At 39.5% G+C, this 23,650-nt stretch overlaps 1 protein-coding gene across 5 annotated transcripts in view; it reads left to right on the forward strand.

Moving 5' to 3' along the window:
- Window positions 1–23,650, forward strand: part of LOC130911149 (nectin-1-like) — a 586,891-nt gene that overhangs the window by 152,860 nt on the left and 410,381 nt on the right. For all 5 annotated transcript variants that reach the window (XM_057828909.1, XM_057828911.1, XM_057828910.1 and 2 more), the window contains 2 exons: window positions 7,246–7,617; window positions 15,318–15,617. In XM_057828909.1, coding sequence (XP_057684892.1) covers window positions 7,246–7,617; window positions 15,318–15,617 — 672 coding nt within the window. The remainder of the gene's footprint in view (window positions 1–7,245; window positions 7,618–15,317; window positions 15,618–23,650) is intronic.

A 23,650-nucleotide genomic window follows, 5' to 3' on the forward strand; every position in this document is an offset into this window, starting at 1 on the left:
TCTTAAATTTACAGACTTTGACAGCTTCTTTAATACTAGCTGGAAGCTCATTCCACAAGACAGGAGCTTGGTAGCTAAAGGCTTTTGCTCCTACTGTACTTTTAGAAACCCTGGGAACTACCAGTAGACCTGCATTCTGAGAACAGAGTGTTCTGTTGGGGCGGTATGGAACCAGAGCAACAGTGAGATAAGATGGCCTCAGACCATTAATGGTCTTAAATGTAAGAAGGAGGATTTTAAATTTAATTCTAAACTAAACGTGTTCAGAGAAGAGCTGCTACTCCTCCGCATCAAGAGGAGCCAGGTGAGGTGGCTCGGGCGTCTAATTAGGAATGCTCCTGGACCCCTCCCAGGTGGAGTGTTCTAGGTATGTCCCACTAGGAGGAGGCCTCGGGGTCAACCCAGGACACGCTGGGAAGACTGTGTCTCCCGGCTGACTTAGGAACAGCTCGGGATTTCTCTGGAAGAGCTAGACAAAGTTGCTGGAGAGAGTACCTCGGATAAGCGGAAGTATCAACTCATTGTCATCATTTTAACTGGGAGTGGTTGGAAGCCATCAAATGATCACAGCACATCGCCAGTTCAGTGGAATAGATGTCCACTGTAGTGACCAGTGTCCCTGAAAACGTTAAGTACTGGAAAAAAAGTAAAAGTACTCAAAAAGAAGTTAAAGATTTCTTGCATTTTCACAACCTGGAGGATATACACAGAAGTACTTTAACAAAAAAACAGGAAATATTTGGCACGCATTGTTTGAAATGGACCAGACATCTAACTTTAACTAGCGCTGTCATGCGGCAAATTGCGTTTGCCGTCTCATGAAATATCATACGGTGAACCAAATATCATACGGCCGGCGGCGGCGCTCCGCTAATGCGAGCGGTGATAAAGTGGAGCAGAGGTGCGCAAGGACACAGGTGTTCCTCAAGGTACACATGACAAGGTTGCTAGTCCTCGCTGTCAAAGCGCGTTAGCGAATCAATCTGTCATCTGGTGGGCGGTGCGGGTCCAAATCTCCACAGACATTGTACGGGGGAAATGAAAGATGATGTTGCGCTCGCTAACTTCTAAAGGTTGTCACTTAAGTCTCTTTGGCTGTGGCCGCGCTTGAGCGAAAGCCATAACAATGCATTGAAATGGTCTTTTTTCACGGCGGAGAATGAAGTGTGTTTGTCGTGACGGTGTCAGAGATAGAATGCGCTCCCGCTTATTTAGTACGGCTCAGACGGATTTGACAGCTAAGTTTGCTACGAATTTGATGTTTGCGAGTCAGGTATTACTGTGAAACAACATCAGTATCTCACTGTGGAAATGCTGCACCCATCAGTCTCTTATTGTATGTTTTTTTTCATTTATTTTGCTAGCAAACCAATACAGCATCTATTAGGGTTTAAGGCCGTGTTTATTGTTTTCAATTGCCCAAATTTAGTGTTTTTTTTTCTTTTTAACCTTTAAGAGCACTCATTTAAGTCTTTGGCTGCTTTTGATGGTGCTAGACGTCCAATCCACTTTGACTGGGAGTGGCGAAGAATTTAGTCATTCACTCCTCCCAGTCAAAATGGATTGGACGTCTTAACGACATCATTGGCACTGAAACTTGCCAATTTAAATGATTTGGACGTCTTTTGCGGTTATTGGCATGCATTAAGTGAAATAATATGAAAAAATGTTTAGATTATTACTCGGGGCTGTAACCAGTATGTGTTTTAATTAGGGCTGTCAAATGATTAAATTTTTTAATCAAGTTAATTACAGCTTAAAAATTAATCGTAATTAATCGCAATTCAAACCATCAATAAAATATGCCATATTTTTCTGTAAATTGTTGGAATGGAAAGATAAGACAAGACATCTATATATACATTCAACATACGTATGTAACATATAACATAAGTACTGTATTTGTTTATTATAACAATAAATCAACAAGATGGCATTAACATTATTAACATTCTGTTAAAGCGATCCATGGATAGAAAGACTTCTTAAAAGATAAATGTTAGTACAAGTTATAGAAATTATATATCAAAACCCCTCTTAATGTTTTTGTATTAATAAAATATGTAAAAATTTCAATAAAAAAAATAAACTAGCAGCCCGCCATTGTTGATGTCAATAATTACACAATGCTCATGGGTGCTTAAGCCCATAAAATCAGTCCCACCCAAGCGCCAGCAGAGGGCGACAAAACTCCAAAAAACACAAGTAACAAGTTGGCATTGCACCGTGCTGTCATTTTAATCTGTTTGAGCGGGGCATGTGCGTTAATTGCGTCAAATATTTTAACTTGATTAATTAAAAAAAATAATTACCGCCCGTTAACGCGATAATTTTGACAGCCTTAGTTTTAATTCATATTTATAATATTACGTTTTTATTAAACTTTTTTATTAATATTATAAATATTTTATTTATAATGAATTTACACAATTGTGTATAGTTATTAAAAATTAATACAAAATTACGCAAAACGTAAATACAAAAGTAATTAATACTTTGAAATAATAATAATAATACAAGTTTTTTTTTAAATCACCAAAAATAATCAATTCCCCTATCAAGTGTTAAATGACCTAAATAATTTATTTCATTAATTTAGCATTTATTAACATAGTATAATTATGTAAAAATAATATTAAGAAATAAGTTCATGTTTAGTAACTTTAAAAAACATGATAATTTAAAAAAGTTGTTGTTTTTTAATTAGCAAACATAGTTACTTGCTCTATGAACATTTAAAGGTCTTAAATGTCAATGTTTGAATACAGCTGTCCATTGTTATGACCACTGTCCCTGAAAGTGTTAATAAAGTTTTAGTTCGTGTTAAAGTCTGGGGAAAATTAGGGTTTCAGTACTGGTTTAAAGGTGCACAATGTAGGATTTGCATTTCAATGATTCATGAAATGGCCATTATGATAATAATAATAGACATTAAATAAACATGTTTTTTGGAAATAGCTCGAAAATGGACCTCAATGGTTAAGCACAGATTTTCACATTTTATAAGACAATTTATGTGTTGCAAATTTGTTCCTGTTTTGCTTCATCATCAGCCAATCACGAGACCAGCTTCCAGTCTACGTCCGGGTTGCCACAACTCTGTCGTAAACTAGTCTCTGCGTCAACGAAACACGTTGCTCTGCAATTCACCGCCAAGCCACCAGAGGGGTGTTGCATTGTGTATGTGCAGTTTTGGGGGACTCTTGTCGAATTCCTCGAGGTTTTTCAATGGCAATGGCAATGGCAACGGAGATGGCACGCTTGAATATGGATCTTCAGCTAATCAATATTGAGCAACAAATGTTGATCATATAAGTGTTGAGAAGCAGGTGATGCAGAAGACTGTTGCGGAGGTAGTCTGCCTGACTGTTGATACTGATACTGTTGAGCCTCGGGTGGAAGCCAGCAAGCTTCTGAACGCAGACATGCTTGTCTCAGAAGTTCTTCCATTTTTTTTTATGCATTCGCTGACCTCCAGCCCCGCATTTTCAGCAATCTCCTTCCCTGAATTGCTTGCCATTTGGCAATCTTTATAATGCTTTGACGAAACATTGTACAGGTGGTCGTACTTGCGGACCTCTTCGATGATCCTCTCGTCGGCTTGGTCCATTTTCGAGAGTAGCGCAATAATTTTTGTAAATGGCGGTGATGTTGCGCTGAACCGGAAACAACAGTCTGAGCGAACCAATCACAGTCCATTTGCGTCACATCAGCACGCGTTGACGTGACGCGTAGTCAGGATTTTGTGGAGGTGCACTTCAGACTACGGCGTAGGGTCATAAATCGGGTCTGCCTTGATGGTGTAGGTCTGCCGCAGAAGCATAAATAAGCCTGAAGGCTTTTCCTGCACGTTCTCCAATGTGAAGCATTGTTCTGCCAACCCATTTTGTGCTCATCAAAATTTTGATCTAGTTGCAGTACCGTTTTTGGCCAACAATTCTGCATTGTGCACTTTTAAATTGTTGAAATCAGGGTTCGAGCTTGAAATTGAGGTGAATTTGTGCACCAGTTGCTCGGTAGCGCAACATACTTAGACTGAGTTTTTTTACGACGCGATCCCCGGTGGCTTTATGAGTCGTTAACTCTGGACTTTCCCCTTGCAGCTAGTCCCGGCTCGTACCTTGTGGCTGATTACAGCACGTTGTAAATCCCAGGCTTTGTAAGGCGGGTGGGAGGGTAGAAGGGGACCTTAGCTGCAAGTGCATGTAAATCAAGGACGTGCAGTAACAAAGATGTGGTAAAGACAAAGTGGGATGAAGCAAACTGCAGAAGTTTTGGTCGTGTTATGGGTGCATCGACTTGACGGGAGTGCTGTCATGTTTCGCTCTGACGTGGTCATAAACAAATACGCAAGCAACAAACAGTGTCGTTAAGTCAAATAATTGTCCATACAGAGCTGTAAAACGCAATTCCCCAGATAGTGACCCATCTTTTCCAATGTTGCGTTTGCTAGCATTACTCAACCTTGCATGGATGTCTCCTCCCATCTGCATTTCATTAAATAAATACATCATTAACTTCCTTTTTGGAGGCTAATGAAAAAAAAAAAAGTTTTTCACAAGCAATTTCCGAGACACTAAAACTGGCGTAGCTCGCACTCGATTTTTCTATAGGCACATGTTCCCGTTGCGTTTATTAAGAGCCTTGGAGTTGATAATAGTAGCCTCGGGCATTGTGCAGGAGAAAATAAAAGGTAATTAAAAGTGCTATAGCCTTGGCGGTATAAGATGAGGATGGAGAAGGGGTGGTGCGGCGACACACGGACTTTGCGCCAACTGACAAGACAATTATTAAATGGTTATTAAATATTTTTTTTTACCAATGAAGGCTCACAATAAAGTATCGATTGCTATAATAGTATGTTCCATGATTGAGTGCAGTAAACCGACATTTTAGTGATTGATTACTATACACACATTTAAATCGGCCTTGCCATTTTAACCGGTTCCGGCCCAGGTTTCAAATGTCACCTTCAAGGACAAGCCACAGACATTGAGATTTAATCTGTCTGGGACATTTATTACTTGCCAAATGCTATTGCTTCATGAAATCTAATTGATGTTTTTCTTGAAGAAGCCTTGAAGACTCTTGCCTCTTGGCAATAACAAAGACAGTTTTTGCTTTGCTAGAATGTGCTGACACACATGTATTAATCCCACCTACATGCATAAACATAGCCAACCAAATTCATAGACGTGTTGCCCGCTTTGCTCCCCATCCCTTTAGGGTTGGCACCCCTCTTGTTACTAGGGCCGTCCTAAATAAAAAGAGAGGGGTAGAGGTGTTTTTTTGAACGAATACGGAAGCTGTATTTTGTAGTCAATTGTACCGCTGGGTATTTATATCTGTCATTCTTTGACTATCAGCGGTAAAAAGTAAACTTCCAAGTTCATACGATTGCCTTTTCTTTTTTTTTTTTTTTTTAATTCTTTAAAACAGTGTTTCGCAAACATTTTACAGCAAGTAGCTAGGGTTAGGAAATTTTAAAGGTTGTATGAAATACTACAGCATTGCAAAGCATAATTTGGACACAAATCTTAATAATGAAATTAAATCCTACTTGGGCTTTCGGCCCAGAATAAACTGCAGATTTTTGCAGTCTTCTAGCATGACATCCATAGGTATTTTATTCTCTTGCTGCCGTGCGACCATTCTGTCAACATGTAATAGCTAGCGCATCAATTCTGGTTGTGATGTCACAACCAGAATTACTGCCAAAAAGTGAATGTTCCCCGAATGTCAGACCTCAAGAAGGCAACACCAAAACTGCTCGTTATTAGGGTTTAGGAGATCAGGGCAGATTGATTTCAGTTGACAATAAAATTATTGCACTTTTTTTATTTGAAAATGTATTGCCAGTTGGTTTTCAAATGCCAACCTTTTACCTCATCCAATGTACTGAAGCTGTGTGCCTTCATTGTTATTTTGAGCCATAAGCACCATGTGAGCCATATGTGGCAGTGATATGGCAGTGCCTTATTGGCACTTTGAACTTAAACTTGATCCAAAAAACTGATATTTGCACTATTTTGAGTTCAACAATATAGTGGTGCAATATAGGCACTTATTCCATAACTCCAGTTGAAGTTTCACACAGAATTTTTATTTGGAAAACCTTAAAGTTGTTACATTTATCACTATTATAGTCATCCAATGCGGCATCACAATACAATTAGCCATAATATGTCCACGACCGCATATATCGGTATCACTTTTATATCGGTATCGGATTTTTGGAGTTGGACAATATCGGGATATCGGTTAAAAAGTAATTACTGGACATACATGAGGGGGGTCATTCCCACCACAATTCTTGACTGTAGGCATGACACACTTATCTTTGTACTCCTCACCTGGTCGCCGCCACACATGCTTGAGACCATCAGAATTAAACAAATTAATCTTCGTCTCATCAGACCGTAGGACGTGGTTCCAGTAATCCATGACATTTCTTCAGCTAACTGTTTGCGGACTTTCTTGTGTATCGTCTTCAGAAGAGGCTTCCTCCTGGGGTGACAGCCATGCACACCAATTTGATGTAGAGTGCGGCGTATGTTCTGAGTACTAACAGGCTGAACCCCCCCCCCCACACACACACACACCCTTTCAATCTCTGCAGCAATGCCGGCAGCACTCCTGTAACGAGTCACATGACATTTTAGAGGGAAAATGACAAGCAGTACTCAATTTGGACATTTAGGGATGTACGTAGTTCCCATGCTGTGGACTCACTTTTGTTGCCAGGGGTTTAGATATTAATGGCAATATTTTGAGTCATTTTGAGGGGAAAGTAAATGAACTCTATTATATAAGCTGCACACAGACTACTTTTCATTGTGTCAACGTGTCATTTTGTCAGTGTTGTCCCATGAAAAGATAGACTTAAATATCTGCAGAAATGCGAGGGGTGTCCTCACTTTTGTGATACACTGTATCTAGTTTCAAGCTTGGGTTTCTGTCCTAAGTGCAATTTCAAAATATGTAAGGCTTCAACCCTGGCTTAGTGTTATAAATTAGGGTTTCAAATCTGATATAGATTTACAATATGGGATTTATTTCATTGATTGGAGTTTGAATGAATTGTTAGCGTTCACCCTGACAGTGCTACATAAGAATCGCTGAGTCATGTTTTTGTCGTGCTAAAACCATGACGTCTGAGAGTGAATCTTCATACTGACGCCACGTAGTTGCCGAAAGAAGTTGCCCCAAGTCCTGATGAATATCTTCCATCTTTTTCCACCACAGGTGCTCGCAGCCAGATGGTTCAGATGGACTCAAGCAAGTCCGGCTTTGTCGGCTCCCAGGTGGAGCTGCGCTGCATTTTCATCAACAGCAACCCGCCGGTGAAGATCTCGCAGGTGACCTGGCAGAAGCTTCTCAACGGCACCAAGCAAAATGTGGCCATTGCCAACCCAGCACTGGGCGTCTCAGTGCTGCCGCCTTTCAAGGAGCGTGTCAGCTTCAAGCAGGCTGCCGTGCGCCACCGCACTCCATCGCTGGAAGACACCACTATCGTCTTCTCCAATCTGCAGCTGTACGATGAAGCGGCGTACATCTGCGAGTACACAACCTTCCCGGCAGGCAACCGCGAGAACATGGTCAACCTCACCGTTTTCGGTAAGACTATCCCAGTGGGATTTTGGGGAGGTAGAGAGGATGTGATGATGTGATTTTCGCCCTCAAGACATGTAAGAACTGATGATTTAAAAGGTAACTATAAAGGGAAACCTCAGGGAAATTTAAACAATATTTCTGGTAAATAGGATAACTCAAGAAATATTGAGGTGAATTTGATGGGAAAGTTAAATATGCCAAATTAAAGTAGAGCGAATAAAAAATTCAATGCTTTAGTTTAAATTTTCAGAATAGATTCTTCAAAACATCTGTTAAAATGTATTTTTGAAATTGAATTTTTTAAAAACAAGTCTTGGTGTTTTCGTTTTTATACAATTAGTAAAACTAGTTTAACTAGTAGGTCCCCATTGTAGTTGACGTCACAAGGTGGTAACGTCACTGGACTACGCTGCCGTACCTGTCATCAATTTGAACCCGAGAGGAACATTAATGAGCCGGACAGCACTGTCGATATTTCACAAAACGAGCAGCAAAAGCAAAATGAACAGGAAAGACGGAATGAGACAATGTGAGAGTAGGACAAAACCGGTGTTTTGCCAAAATGTGCTACACCGGCAAAACGTTTACAAAAGGCAAAATAGACACCCAAAGTACTACCATGCGCTTTCAGCTTGTTTTGTTTAGAGGCATACAGGCAGAACATACTGACGATGCCATAAGAAAATACTTAAACGTAGTAATATCAAATAAGGGTAGTTTAAATACGCTGCCTGACTAATGTGGTCAACAGATCAACAATCTGCTTTAAAGGGTATTAAAACACCTGTGGAAATGCTAATTTTCCATCATTTATCCTTAAACGCATGCCTTTTGGATTCATATCATGCCACTTCGTGTAATTACACACATCGCAACACCAAGAAAATGATAGAAATTTGCATCGATTGTCAAGCTAAAACGACCGGTGCCCAAGATCCCGGAAATCTAGCATATTGTGTGCGTGACGTCACAACTAGGAAACACCTGGCTCAGTGCTTGGGTCCTGACAAAGTACTGAATGGCGGCGATGATGGCGGACAATTTTGTTTCTAGTTGCAGCGACGAATCCGACGTAAAGAACGTTCTTCTAATGGTGACGAGGAGGGTTATGAACCTTTCTTTGGTGTTTTGGGTTATCAATTTGAGCCCAAACGAAAGCCAATGCAGCCTAATGAAACGATCATTGAGGGGAGCAATCAGACTGATAAAACACCGGCAACAGATCGTGTGGGAAACACCGAACGGTTTGTTTTGCATTTCTTTTTGTGAAGCTGATACTCCGTGACCGCAAAATAAAGTAATGTATAGAATAATTATCATTTATTGTGTTATCATAGGTTTTCGCTCTGCCAACAGACACAAATATGAATGGGATTCGAGGATTTGGTCTATATATTTTACGAGCGATAATTTATACATGTGTCCAGTCCTATATCCAATGCGTGATGTTTTTTATTATAAAAGAGTTCTCACTCTGGCCATTTCGAGCTTGGCTGCTCCCCCTCCTTTACTTTGCCTGGAGTGGTCTCCTCAGTGCCAGTCATCGTCCTCTTTCTTAAAATCTCGGGACATTTAGGTGGCTGTACGTGTATGGTGGACACCGCATCTGCTTTCAGCAGCAATTTCTTAGCAAAACCTGATTTAATTTGTCCATAGTTCGAATAGCTTTCAGGTGTAAAATGTGCACCACACAAAACAGTGCCGGAGGCTGCGTCTGCAAAATTAGCCCTTTTAGCACGGACAAACTTTACTCATTGTCTGCGTAGTCCAGCTCTTTTTCTTGCGTTCGGGAACTCATGGGTACTACATTGCGACAAATGGCTATTTGTACACCACATAGCACAACAGGTTTGAACCATTTTAGCGATTTTTTTTTGATAAAACACGAACGCAACACTCTCGTTGATAAACAACGATGGTACCTGCCTCGACCTTTTGTTTCCTGGCTGTGACGTCACATCCCCATTCGGCTGTTTCCGGGCTACATTCGGAAATGTTCGTAATTTTCGATCTATTTTCGATAATTGCTCATGAATGTGATTTATTTTTTTTGTTAACTTTATTAATATTTGTTATCTTGCCACATAACAGTTCTATTGATATCTCACAGCCCCTTAGAATTATAATTGTCTTTAAAGCTAGCACAATGCTTAAAAGTATGAGAGGGAAACACCTGCAAAAAGTATTTTGAGGCAATGAAAAGGTAATAAAAGACTCAATAAAAACACCAATAGTAAGTAGTCACGGCTTTTAACCAATGTGCCCATGCGTTGGACGTCTCGCCGCCTAAAAAAACCAAGGCAAGCAAAGAAGGGATCGAGAATACAAACTGCCAAATTGCAGCAAGTCAATATCTCGGCGACATGCCGGGTATCGGTTTAAAGACACTGCTGATAAGCTGGAATTGGATGCAGGTACCGATGTCGGAAACTCATCCCACAGCTGTGTAACAAAACAATCTGACCAGCAGCAGAATGTGACAAAATCATGCCAGTCGTCATACTAGCTTCGCTTGCTAGATAGCACACCTATTCTCCCAGTCCAGGCCAACTACATCATCACCCCGAGCGCCCGTTGCGCGCATAAAACATGGCGCGCTCCGTAGGTCAAAACGTACTAAATATTATACATTTTTAAATCAATGGCAAAATTTTATATGTTTCTAATAACCTATTTTTGTAAAAGAGAACAGTTTTGCTTATTAGAGCCTACAAGTATTTAAGTCCGAGGTTCACTTTAAGTTAGATTTTCAAGTGTCACCCTACTCGCGCCATATTTAACAAGGGTCAGGTCATCAAATTAGTCTTTGAAGCCAGAGTAAGGTTTTCAAACGATGGAATAATCACAACTAGCCTGGTCACAGGCTTTGTGCTTCTTACTTTTTTTTTTTTTTTTTTTTTTTTTATCAGAAAAAGATGGGCTGTTGAAAGATTCTTTTAATATCTGCCAAGTCAAGGTTTTTTTTTTTTTTTTTCATCAAACGAAATCTTCCTCTTGCTTTTATGTTTTTTGTCGGGGTCTGATAAAGCGAGGTCAAAGGTATCACTTCCAATTTAGCCAAGCGTTCAAAGAATGATCGCCGTGCTCGTGTGAAGGAAAAAAAACGCCTTTGAACGAGTCTGGAAAGCAGTGTTTCTGTCTATTTTACGTAGGTTTTTTTTGTACCAACAGGCTCTTCACTAGGAGTGGGCACCTCTTGGTACCTTACAACACGATACGATTTGTGATACAAAGCTCACGATAACGATGATCTGACGATATGGCGATACAACAATTATCGATACATTGGTCAGGATATCATTCAATGATATTCTACAAAGGACTAACAGAAAAACAAGCTTCTAGTGTGAATTAGAATTAGTTTATCACTAGTAGACGTCCAATCCATTTGAACTGGGAGGGTGGCAGCAACATTCGCTGCTATGTTTTTATATATATGCAGAGTAAATGACCGTCAAAGGTGCTAGTCACATAATAAGTTTGAAAAACAATTTTGACCCATTCTAAAAATATGTGTTGGTTCATTTCATTTATTTTTGTTGTTTGCTTTATTACTTTACAACTTATATATGGCGGAAAACACAGACAAGACTGAAAAAGCATCTTCTGCTCTTGCACTCCTCTTTAAAATAAACTGCTGTATTTTAAGCCAAAAGAACTGTTGTGTTTGATAGAACAATATGTCTATATGCTGCCATAGCAGATTCATGGCGCATGAAGCCCCCAAACTATTTTTAATGTGTCCCTTTTACCCTGGAAACCTCCATTTACAGATGTCGCACAACCGCTTTTGTTTCAACCCAGCCATAAAAAGAAGGAAGGAAATTATATTTATTAATCAAAATGTCTGTCATTTTCATCTTAGAATCATTTATTGATGTCTAAAAATTTGTTTAAAAAAAAAAAAATAAATAAAAATCAGTCACTCGCATATTTTAAACTTTTAAACAAATTACGTCACAACGAAAAAAATGGCGTCTATAAAAAAGTCCCAGATATCGACCTCATAAGTATCGATTAATTGTATTTTTTTGTTACTGTCGCATTTTCCCCAATATGTTAGATGCTAAATAATCGATCCAAACAAAGAAAATTGGAAAAAAAAAAAAAAAAACTTTTAAAAGGAGAAAATGTATGAAAAAGAACATCTCAACCACTCCTTGATGTCTACGATTTCTGCATTGCGACCCTTGTTATATTACCATGTTTCACCCATAAAATCCCCCAAAAATCCGGCTGTGGCCATTTACATCCGTGTCTTGTCACTCGATGATACATGCTACATGGAGTTTTTGGATCGAAACGATGTAAGTACGCGATAATATCACGTTAAAATCATGGCGTCTTTAATTCTGCTCTCGCGTGCTCTCGCCTCCACTTTGGGTTTTGCTGTTTATTTATTTTTTTTAAATGCCCTCCTGTTAAAATTTTTTCTTCCCCCAGAAAATAGAGATTTTAGGGTTTCCAATGATGTATCACACATGCATATAGGACAATTTTGAAATTTGGTCAAATTGGGGGTCTCAGAGCGGAACTTCAAGTCACCTGAATGTTTTCCGCCATATATATTGGAAAGTCAATTAATGCAATGACACTTTTTGGCCACCAGGGGGCCTGTTCCCCCGGCTCCCACTTAAACTCTGCTTATGTGTGGAACAATGTACTCTCATCTCTGGAGAAGCACACCTTCCACACTGTGTAAAGGACTGTGAAGCTGCGCGAAGATATGAAAAGCAAGCTGCATTGTAACCAGTGATAAGAAGCTAATTCTGAACAAAAGTTGCGCACATTGGAGCACATATTTAGTCAATGACATGTTCACACTACAGTATACATTTAATCATTTATTTTTCAACATTTTGGAGGAAGCTCATCTTCCCTTGCAGCCCTTAGAGCAATCACCTCTGCAGTTAAATAATCTGTTGCTGGGGCTGAAGGAAGCGTAAGAAGTGAAATCTTTGATTAAGAAATCTTATCAGAGAACTCTTAAGTGTTCATATGTTTACTTTTGAAAGAAATGAGCACTCTGCCTAAGTGGCTCTTGTTTCAAAAGAACTCTCAGATGCCCCTTTTTATTCCAAGTGCCCTCTGCATTTTTTGTTTTGGTCTTGGTGAGCGCGTCCCGATCCGCTAGCGCGCTTGCACTTTGCATTTAGTTACGATCAAGCTTGCCTTTTGATGTACAAAGACAAGATTGCTAATTGGCACTTCACAAAGGATTCTAATCAGATGAGTGTGCATGTTGGACCGGCCCACTGGCTTTCCCATCTGCAAGACTTGCTTTTTAGCTTTGAGGAGGCAGCACAATCTAGCGTTTGCTTACTTAGCACGCCCCCTGGGGAGCTAACGCACTTCATTGACTAAGTCTTTTGTTTAATGAGTTTTAATTAACAATGTTGGGGGATGCGGGTTTACGCGACTTGACTCGAGTTTACGCATCAGTCGCAGACTTCAGTACTTCAGAACTTAAAAATAAGCCTTCACATATCTCATTTTCTGCTTCATTTTCATCAACATTAGATAATAAAATATGAACAGCTTGATTCGCTCAGCTTACGGATCAATTGTAAAATATTTATGATTGATTTGATATAAAAAAATATTTAGCATGAACACAGTAAAGGGGTTGCAAATCCGTTCTAACGGTAGATATTTTGGGGTGTAGAAGCTAGCTATTTAGCTAGCTGTTCACGCTGACCAAGAGGATAAACTTACTGTAAGGAAATAACTGTTCAACATTTAATCAGGACTAAATATTTCATGAAAAAAATGAGAAATAGAAAAAAAGACACACATTTGCTCGAGCCATTATTTTGAACAACTTTCATGAACATATCAAGCACATTATGTGATTCACTCTCTTCTTCTACCATGATAAAAAAAAAAAAAAAAAAAAAGGGTTGAACTTGTACAGTGGGGCAAATAAGTATTTAGTCAACCACCAATTGTGAAAGTTCTCAGACTTGAAAAGATTAGAGAGGCCCGTAGTTGTCAACATGGGTAAACCTCAACCATGAGAGACAATATGGAACAAAAAACAGAAAATCACATTGTTTGATTTTTAAATAATTTATTTCCAAATTGGAGTGAAAAATAAGTATTTGGTCACATACAAACAAGGAAGATTTCTGGCTGTCAAAGAGGTCCAACTTCTTCTAACGAGGTTTAACGAGGCTCCACTCGTTACCTGTATTAATGGGACCTGTTTTAACTCATTATCAGTATAAAAGACACCTGTCCACAAGCTCAGTCAGTCACACTCCAAACTCCACAATGGCCAAGACCAAAGAGCTGTCGAAGGACACCAGAGAAAAAACTGTACACCTGTACCAGGCAATAGGTAAGACGCTTGGTGTAAAGAAATCAACTTTGGGAGCAATTATTAAAAAATGGAAGACATACAAGACCACTGATAGTCTCCCTCCATCTGGGGTTCCATGCAAGATCTCACCCCGTGGTGTCAAAATGATAACAAGAACGGTGAGCAAAAATCCCAGAACACGTTGGGACCTAGTGAATGACCTACAGAGAGCTGGCACTACAGTATCAAATGCTACTATCAGTAATACAATGTGCCACCAGGGACTCAAATCCTGCACTGCCAGACGTGTCCCCCTGCTGAAGAAAGTACACGTCCAGGCCCGTCTGCGTTACGCTAGAGAGCATTTGGATGATCCAGAAGAGGAGTGGGAGAATGTGTTATGGTCAGATGAAACCAAAATAGAACTTTTTGGTAGAAACACAGGTTCTCGTGTTTGGAGGAGAAAGAATACTGATTTGCATCCGAAGACCACCATAGCCACTGTGAAGCATGGGGGTGGAAACATCATGCTTTGGGGCTGTTTTTCTGCAAAGGGACCAAATCCGTGTAAAGGAAAGAATGAATGGGGCCATGTATCGAGAGATTTTGAGTGAAAATCTCCTTCCATCAGAAAGGGCATTGAAAATGAGATGTTGCTGGGTCTTTCAACATGACAGTGATCCCAGAGACACAGCCAGGGCAACAAAGGAGTGGCTTCGTAAGAAGCATTTCAAGGCCCTGGAGTGGCCTAACCAGTCTCCAGATCTCAACCCCATAGAAAATCTGTGGAGGGAGTTGAAAGTCCGTGTTGCCCAACGACAGCCCCAAAACATAACTTCTCTAGAGGAGACCTGCATGGAGGAATGGGCCAAAATACCAGCAACAGTGTATAAAAAGCTTGTGAAGAGTTACAGAAAACATATGGCCTCCGTTATTGCCAACAAAGGGTACATAACAAAGTATTGAGATGAACTTTTGGTATTGACCAAATACTTGTTTTCCACCATGATTTGAAAATAAATTATTTAAAAATCAAACAATGTGATTTTCTGTTTTTTTTTCCACATTATGTCTCTCATGGTTGAGGTTTACCCATGTTGACAATTACATGCCTCTCTAATATTTTCAAGTGGGAGAACTTGCACAATTAGTGGTTGACGAAATACTTATTTGCCCCACTGTATGACAAAAAATTGGAATTGTGCAGTATGAACCTAGCCTAAGTGGATCTAATTTAATTGTTTAGCCTTTTCTGTAACTTTTTGGGAATGGATTTTTGTCAAAAAATATGCTCTGCTATCATTTTTAAGTCATTTGTTGGAACATTTCATAGCACAAATAAAGCCTGACACGAAATTCATCAAACAATCGACTTGATTCTCGAACCCCTTTGTCTCCACAGCTCGCCCAATGACTCGCATGACCCTGACCACACCCACCATAGTGGCCCGATCCCAGCGCCGCAAGATGACGGTGGCCACGTGTGTGTCGGCCAACGGCAAGCCGCCCAGTATCATTAGGTGGGACACCAGGCTGAAGGGAGAAGCCACCTTCCAGGAGACGCGCAACCAGAATGGCACGGTGACCGTGCGCAGCAACTATGTCATCGTGCCCGGCCGAGAGACACACAAGCAGAAGCTGACCTGCATCGTCACTTACCGCAATGAGAGGTTCACCGACAGTGTGGTGCTCAATGTACAGTGTAAGCAGACGCTTGCTTTTATAGTCCCTTGAGATAGATGGGATAGTTTTCCGCATTAGAGCAGGAACCCTGGCGGTTTTATTGGGGCTCATAATCCTAATGCCAATTAAACATTACTACCATGTGGAGAGGTTCCTGCTTGGTAAGGGACATGTAATAGGAATTTCAGCCATACTGATTGGTGCGTTTGCCATTCAATTTTTCATTGATTTCTTTGAAACTTTTACACATGATTGATTAGCATCAGATCCAGAACCCTGCCGATTTTTTCAAATATACGAAATAATACATCATCGGTAGAGCTGTCACTGTACACTATTGCTTCTTTATTCTGAATTATTTTTCTTTAGTTTCTTGAGAATGCTTAACGTTTTGCCGAATCTTTATAAACCAATTTTAGTAAGATATTTGGTATTGTACCGTATAATGAGTACACAAAACCATATAAACAACAATTGACTTGTTGGCTGCCATTGATGGTGGTAGATGTCCAATCCATTTTGACCTCAAATTCAAAATGGATTGGACGTATAACGCTGTCAATGGCACTGGAACATAACTATTCACAGGTAGTTCTCCCATTTTACGTGAATTGGACACCTCACATTGTCAATGGCAGGCAATGAATTAGGAAAAATTACTCAAGAAATTGAATCCTTCTTTTTGGTTAGTTTGATGTACATTTCAGAAGGTGCTTTAGGTTCATGTACTTGTACAGTTGTGGTCAAAAGTTTACATACACTTCTGAAGAACATAATGTCATGTCTTTCTTGAGTTTCCAGTTATTTCTACAACTGATTTTTCTCTGATAGAGTGATTGGAACAGATACTTCTTTGTCACAAAAAACATTCATGAAGTTTGGTTCTTTTATGACTTTATTATGGGTGAACAGAAAAAAGTGATCAAATCTGCTGGGTCAAAAATATACATACAGCAGCGCTAATATTTGCTAACATGTCCTTTGGCCATTTTCACTTCAATTACTCTAGGCGCTTTTGGTAGCCATCCACAAGCGTCTGGCAAGCTTCTGGTTGAATCTTTGACCACTCCTCTTGACATAATTGGTGCAGTTCAGTAAAATTTGATGGCTTTCTGAAATGGACTTGTTTCTTCAGCATTGTCCACAAGTTCTCAATGGCGTTTAAGTCAGGACTTTGGGAAGGCCATTCGAAAACCTTAATTCTAGCCTGATTTAGCCATTCCATTACCACTTTTGATGTGTGTTTGGGGTCATTGTCCTGTTGGAACACCCAACTGCGCCCAAGACCCAATCTTCGGGCTGATGACGTTAGGTTATCTTGAAGAATTTGAAGGTAATCCTCCTTCTTCATTATCCCATTTACTCTTTGTAAAGCACCAGTTCCATTGGCAGCAAAACAGCCCCACAACATAATACTACCACCACCGTGCTTGACGGTAGGCATGTTGTACTTTGGGTTAAAGGCCTCACCTTTTCTCCTCCAAACATATTGCTGGGCATTGTGGCCAAACAGCTCGATTTTTACCACAGAACTTTCCTCCAGAGGGTCTTATCTTTGTCCATGTGATCAGCAGCAAACTTCAGTCGAGCCTTAAGGTGCCGCTTTTGGAGCAAGGGCTTCCTTCTTGCACGGCAGCCTCTCAGTCCATGGAGATGCAAAACACGCTTGACTGTGGACATTGACACCTGTGTTCCAGCAGCTTTTAATTCTTGGCAGATCTGCTTTTTGGTGATTCTCGGTTGAATCTTCACCCTCCTGACCAATTTTCTCTCAGCAGTAGGTGATAGCTTACGTTTTCTTCCTGATTGTGGCAGTGACAAAACAGTGCCATGCACTTTATACTTACAAACAATTGTTTGCCCTGTTGCTCTTGGGACCTGCAGCTGCTTTGAAATGGCTCCAAGTGACTTTCCTGACTTGTTCAAGTCAATGATTCGCTTTTTCAGATCCATGTATGTATATTTTTGACCCAGCAGATTTGATCACTTTTTCTGTTAACCCATAATAAAGTCATAAAAGAACCAAACTTCATGAATGTTTTTTGTGACAAAGAAGTATCTGTTCCAATCACTCTATCGGAGAAAAATCAGAGTTGTAGAAATAACTGGAAACTCAAGAGAGCCATGACATTAGGTTCTTCACAAGTGTATGTAAACGTTTGACCACAACTGTAAATCAGTCAGTCCACAGCTTCAAATGATGATTAATTATAGATCAATGACTATTTTTTCTCTCCATATACATATATACATACAAATTAGAGATCGACCGATATGGGTTTTTCAGGACCGATACTAATACCGATTAGTAGTAGTTAGAGGGGCCAATAACCGATTTTTGGAGCCGATATTAATTTGCAGTAGAAGTGTAAAAAACTGGCGTAAAAAAATTGAATAATGCAAACACTGAACTTCATTGAAATGCCGAAAGTACGTTTATTGAATCACACAAATAGAAAATTACAGAAAATAATAGCTAAAAACAGTGGCTGGTGTGGTTCAGTGGTAAGGTAGTCGCTCCCCAACCCAGAGGATGTGGGTTCAATTCTCCCCCCTGATGACATCGTCTAAATATCCTTGAGCAAGATACTAAACCCCATGTTGCACCTGGTGCTGCGTTACCAGTAGGTAGATGAGGATACAGTGTGATGCACTTTGAGGGTCTTTTTAAGGCCCCTGGAAAGGCGCAATACAATTGTAACTCCATTACCATTTCACCAATCAGAGGACGGGGTGAATACTAGTGCAGGAGAGAGGCGTGGCTACATCTAAGCCAAAATAATTCAGTTTTAATTTTTTTTTTTTTTTTTATATAGGCTGGTAGGATTTAAAAAGAAGAAAGAAAAAAAAAAGCCAATACCGATATACTACCTCTATCTACATACGAAGTTAATTCGTTCCAGGACCTTGTTTAAGTAAAAATGGTCGTATGTCTAACAGGATTTTCCTATAATAATACATTATAATTCCATTTATTCATTTCACAGAACGAAACCTACACTAAATTCTTAAAGGGTATTAAAACACTAAGGGGCTGTGAGATATCAATAGAACCGTTATGTGGCAATATAACAAATATTAATAAAGTTAACAAAAAAATAAATCACATTCATGAGAAATTATCAAAAATAGGTCGAAAATTACGAACATATCCAAAAGTATTCCCGAAACAGCCGAATGGGGCGGAGACGTCATAACAAGGAAACAAATGGTCGAGGCAGGTGCCATCGTTGTTTATCGATGAGAGAGTTGCGTTCGTGTTTTATCAAAAAATCTCTAAAATGGTTCAAACCTATGTGGTGTACAAATAGCCATTTGTCGCAATGTAGTACCCATGAGTAGTACCCAAGAAAAAGAGCTGGACTACGCAGACAATAAGTAAAGTTCGTCCGTGCTAAGAAGGCTAATTTTGCAGACCCAGCCTCCGGCACGGTTTTGTGTGGTGCGCATTTTACACCTGAAAGCAATTTGAACTATGGACAAATGAAATCAGGTTTTGCTAAGAAATAGCTGCTGAAAGCAGATGCGGTGCCAACCATACACGCGCAGCCACCTAAATGTCCCGAGATATCAAGAAAGAGGACGATGACTGGCTCTGATGAGACCACTCCACCACCCCAGGCAAAGCAAAGGACGGAAATGGCCAGAGTGAGTACTCTTTTATAACAAAAAATAGTGATGCACGATAATACATTTTTCAACCGATATCGATAACCGATAATTTCCTGCCCCTTCCACCCGATAACCGATAATGTCACGCCGATAATTCTATTCTAATATGTATGTAAAATTTTAAAGTATACAAAGATCAAATGTTACTGTGCAAAAATGTAATTTCGTGCTATTTTTTTCCACATCAAATGTGAACAAGTAGTAAATTCCAACATCTAAACAATGGCAATGACATTGTGTAATGGTAAGCTTTAGGCAACAATTACTTAGAGAGTAAAAACCCAAGTTGCACAAAAATGCCTTTAAAAGTAAGCCATTCCTAACATATATCACATTACTACACTGCAAAAACACCTCCTTAAAACTAGCAGAATTGGACAAAACTGTTGATTGCGCACATTTGTAGGCTAAATCAAATATATAATTATCGGATTGCATTATCGGTTGAATTTCGTTTTATCAGGATTATCTGTGTGACGTCATAATTGCCATTATCGGCCGATAAATATCGGTGACCGATATTATCGTGCATCGCTAATAAAAAACATATCACGCATTGCATATAGGACTGGATACATGTATAATTTATCGCTCGTAAAATATATACAACAAATCCTCTAATCCCATTCATATTTGTGTCGGTTGGCAGAGCGAAAACCGATGATAGCACAATAAATGATAATTATTCTATACATTACTTTATTTTGCGGTCACGGTGTATCAGCTTCACAAAAAGAAATGCAAAACAAACCATTCAGTGTTTCCCACACGATCTGTTGTTGCCGGTGTTTCATCAGTGTGATTGCTCCCCTCAATGATCCTTTCATTAGGCTGCATTGGCTTTCGTTTGGGCTCTAATTGATAACCCAAAACACCAAAGAAAGGTTCATAGCTTTCCTTGTGACCATTAGAAGAATGTTTGTTGCGTTGGATTCGTCGCTGCAACTAGAAACAAAGTTGTCCGCCATCATCGCCGCCATTCAGTACTAAGCACTGAGCCGGTTGTTTCCTTGTTGTGACGTCACGCACACAATATGCTAGATCTCGGGGGCTGGTCGTTTTAGCTTGACAATCGATCCAAATTTCTATCATTTTCTTGGTGTTGCGATGTGTGTAATTACACAAAGTGGCATGATATGAATCCAAAAGGCATGCGTTTATGGATAAATGATGGAATATTAGCATTTCCCCAGGTGTGGTCACACCCTTTAATAAATACCGCTGGTACTATTGCAAATAGCAATTAAAGTGAGTAAAACAAATAAATTATGAATAAAAATCGGAATAATAATATAACAATAGTAGTAATAATGTAACGAATCGGGTTCTAATGTGGCGGATGTGTTTTGTGTGTTGCACCTGTGGCTGACGTGGCAGAGTGAGAGAGGATTTTTTACTTTCACTCTTCATGTTCTGCAGGCGTCAGCTGTGGCGGACAGTAGGCATGTTGTGTTGCACAAGTTCTAAAATAAATGATTAAAAACGAGCTGGCGATTTCTTTGACAATGTTACAAAAATTAATAATTGTCAGCTTAACTTATAAAGACTGGCGAACGGAGGTCAGAGGAGGACGGTCGAGATCGTAGACGTATTGTCGAGCTAGTTCACGGACTGGCACACCACGCTCATATTTTCCGATCATTTCTAACATTTCATTTCAATAGCAAGCCTCACCTTTTTTTCACCACCTGCACTAACATTTTTGGAACCCATATTGATTTCTCTCTCAAGAAAATCCACTGTGCGCCGTCTTGCGGGAAACAAAGAAACTGGGGCGCTGGCATTAATCGTCGTATGTCGTCGGATGTAGAAACTAATAGCGAGTCAAATTTTATGTCGGCTGTTGAAAAGATCATGTGTCGAAACGATCGTATGTCGAGGTGCCACTTCATGTCAAATCTCCAAATATCGGCAATGATAATCGGCCAGGCCAATAATCGGTCTATCTCTAATACACATGTCCAAGAAATGATATATTCTTGAGTTAAAAACTCCAAAATTTCAAAGATGGAGACACGTTGAAGGTTTTGAAAAATGATCTCACATGATTAACTGACGGAAATGTTCATTGATTTACGTCTGATTCATTTCGACACCTCTACTAGTCGGTAGCGGTACTTGAACAAATGATTCGGAATAAGTCTTCACAGACTGAGTTGAAACCACAAATGTATATAAATTATCTCTCCGTCGTCATCTAGGGTATTTGCGTCCTCAAATTAACAAGCTAATTAATTGATTGAACATTATGATGTCATTTCTCAAAGCCAGTGTGGGTAATGAGCAGAATAAGGCTGCCTATAATGATATTTTTATGCATGTTGTAACTTAACTTCTGGAGCCTCACATAGGTCACCCTGTGCCTGTTGGCTGTGTTGTTAGTGGACCCACTGGCTTCAGTTTACGGTAAACAAAAGTCAACTTAGCGACGCCTGCGCAAACAAACTGAGACGTAAATGAGCTGCTGAATATGCGGCACTCACCCTTCCTACTAAATAAACATTCGGAGCCACAAGCCTGGTAATAGAACAAACTTTTATTTTGGGAACAGTGACAGCTACAGTTTAGAGGTACTATACTTTTGGGAGTATGGACTCATTTTTTCCCTCCCCTTTGAACCCTGCGGCCTATAGTCCAGTTAGTTAATACAGTCCCTGACAAAAGTCTTGTCGCTCATCCATTTTGTAGAAGCAATTGCTAATAACCTGACTTTTATTTATTCAATTGGTTTCAGAAATGGCTCATATGAACGCTAAGACCCTCCCAAATTATGTTGAATGTACAAAAATATATTTGTTTCACTGAAAAAAGATTTATCATTTAATGAAGACATAGAGGTCCAATTTCGGCAAGTCAAAAGTTTTGTCGCCTACAGAAATTAGTGTGAAAATTGAACAAAAAATGTACTTCTAATTCAAAATATGTTACATAACATAAGCGAATTAAGTAGTGGTGCTGTGAGATCCAAATTTAATATTTTGTATGACTTCCATGGGCTTGAAGGACTGCATCCATGCGGTTAGGCAAGGATTCATACAATTTATTGATGAAGTAATCAGGATCATCAAAGAAAGCAGTCTTGCATGCCTCCCAGAGTTCATCAACATTCTTGGGTTTCGTCTTCCATGCTTCCTCTTTCATCTTGTTCATGTCTGGTGACTCAGGCTTGCCAGTCCTGGAGGATCTTGATCTTCTTTGCCTTGAGGAACTTTGAGGTAGAGATTAAAGTATGCGATGGAGATAGGGCTGCAGCTATCGAATATTTTAGTAATCGAGTAATCGACTGAAAATTCTATCGATTAATCGAGTAATCGGATAAAACAAATATATTTTCAGGTGAAGAGCAATTATAGATATACATGAGAAAACAAGACATTTTATCATTTTCAGTCAATCAATGTCTTTATTTTTTTATGTATATTGTTGAAAACAGCCAACAATTGCATTTCAGATGTAACTAGAATTTTAAAAAATGACTAATTCACTGCTTTCACTCAAAAAACATTTAGATCTTATTTTAAAAAAGTATATATATATTATATATATATAAACACACCTAAAAATGCCTTTACGCTTGATAACACACATCACTTAAAAGTTAGGATTTTTTCCCACGTTTTTCAATTGAATTTCTATTTGCGTCAAGCCATTTTTAAGTTCTAGTTAAGTTTTAAGTTAGTCTAAACTGTAAGTCCTGATAGGATTTTGAGTTTTTCACTGTTCAAAATACATGTATGATACAGGCTGTATTGGAGCACATTAGGGACCAGTGCTACTTGGTGTTTTATCCAGCAATGACTACTGAGCTAAAATTGATAGTTAGCATTATTGAGTTTTTATTTGACTCCCTCATCACTCCACAACGCTATGTTATTATAAAGCCTGTATGTAAGACACGTTAGCCACGCATCGAAAGTGGTCTTAATTAATTGAAACCTAGCCCTCCGCAGGGCTAACGTAAGGTGAGCTAGTAGTGACAGTAACGTTAATCTTATATATTAGCGCTTAGCGCTCTTTATTAGCGCTTAGCGCTCTACTGCTTTAAGATGGCGGCTGTTTGCCAACGCAGCCCAGACGCGGCCTAGTCTGTCATTGTGCATCTAGTTCAACATACATGTGATCTCTATGAGACTCATTGGACGCTACCTGCAACTAACGTAGCATGTGCGGGCTAGTATTTAGCAACGTCGGCGTCGTTTGTAGCGGTTGTCGGCTGCAGTAAGTTTTTTTTTTTTTGCTTCTTCCTCTACGCACGTGACATCAGCGCGTTGTCCCGCATTAAAAGTAGTCCGAGCAAAACGTGATGCTTAGAGCTGTCAAAATAAACGATTACTCGAGGTGAATAAAATTACTCGGATCAGTTTTTAAACTCGAGTTACT

This window comes from Corythoichthys intestinalis, unplaced genomic scaffold (assembly GCF_030265065.1).
Source record: "Corythoichthys intestinalis isolate RoL2023-P3 unplaced genomic scaffold, ASM3026506v1 HiC_scaffold_23, whole genome shotgun sequence".
NCBI lineage: Eukaryota > Metazoa > Chordata > Actinopteri > Syngnathiformes > Syngnathidae > Corythoichthys > Corythoichthys intestinalis.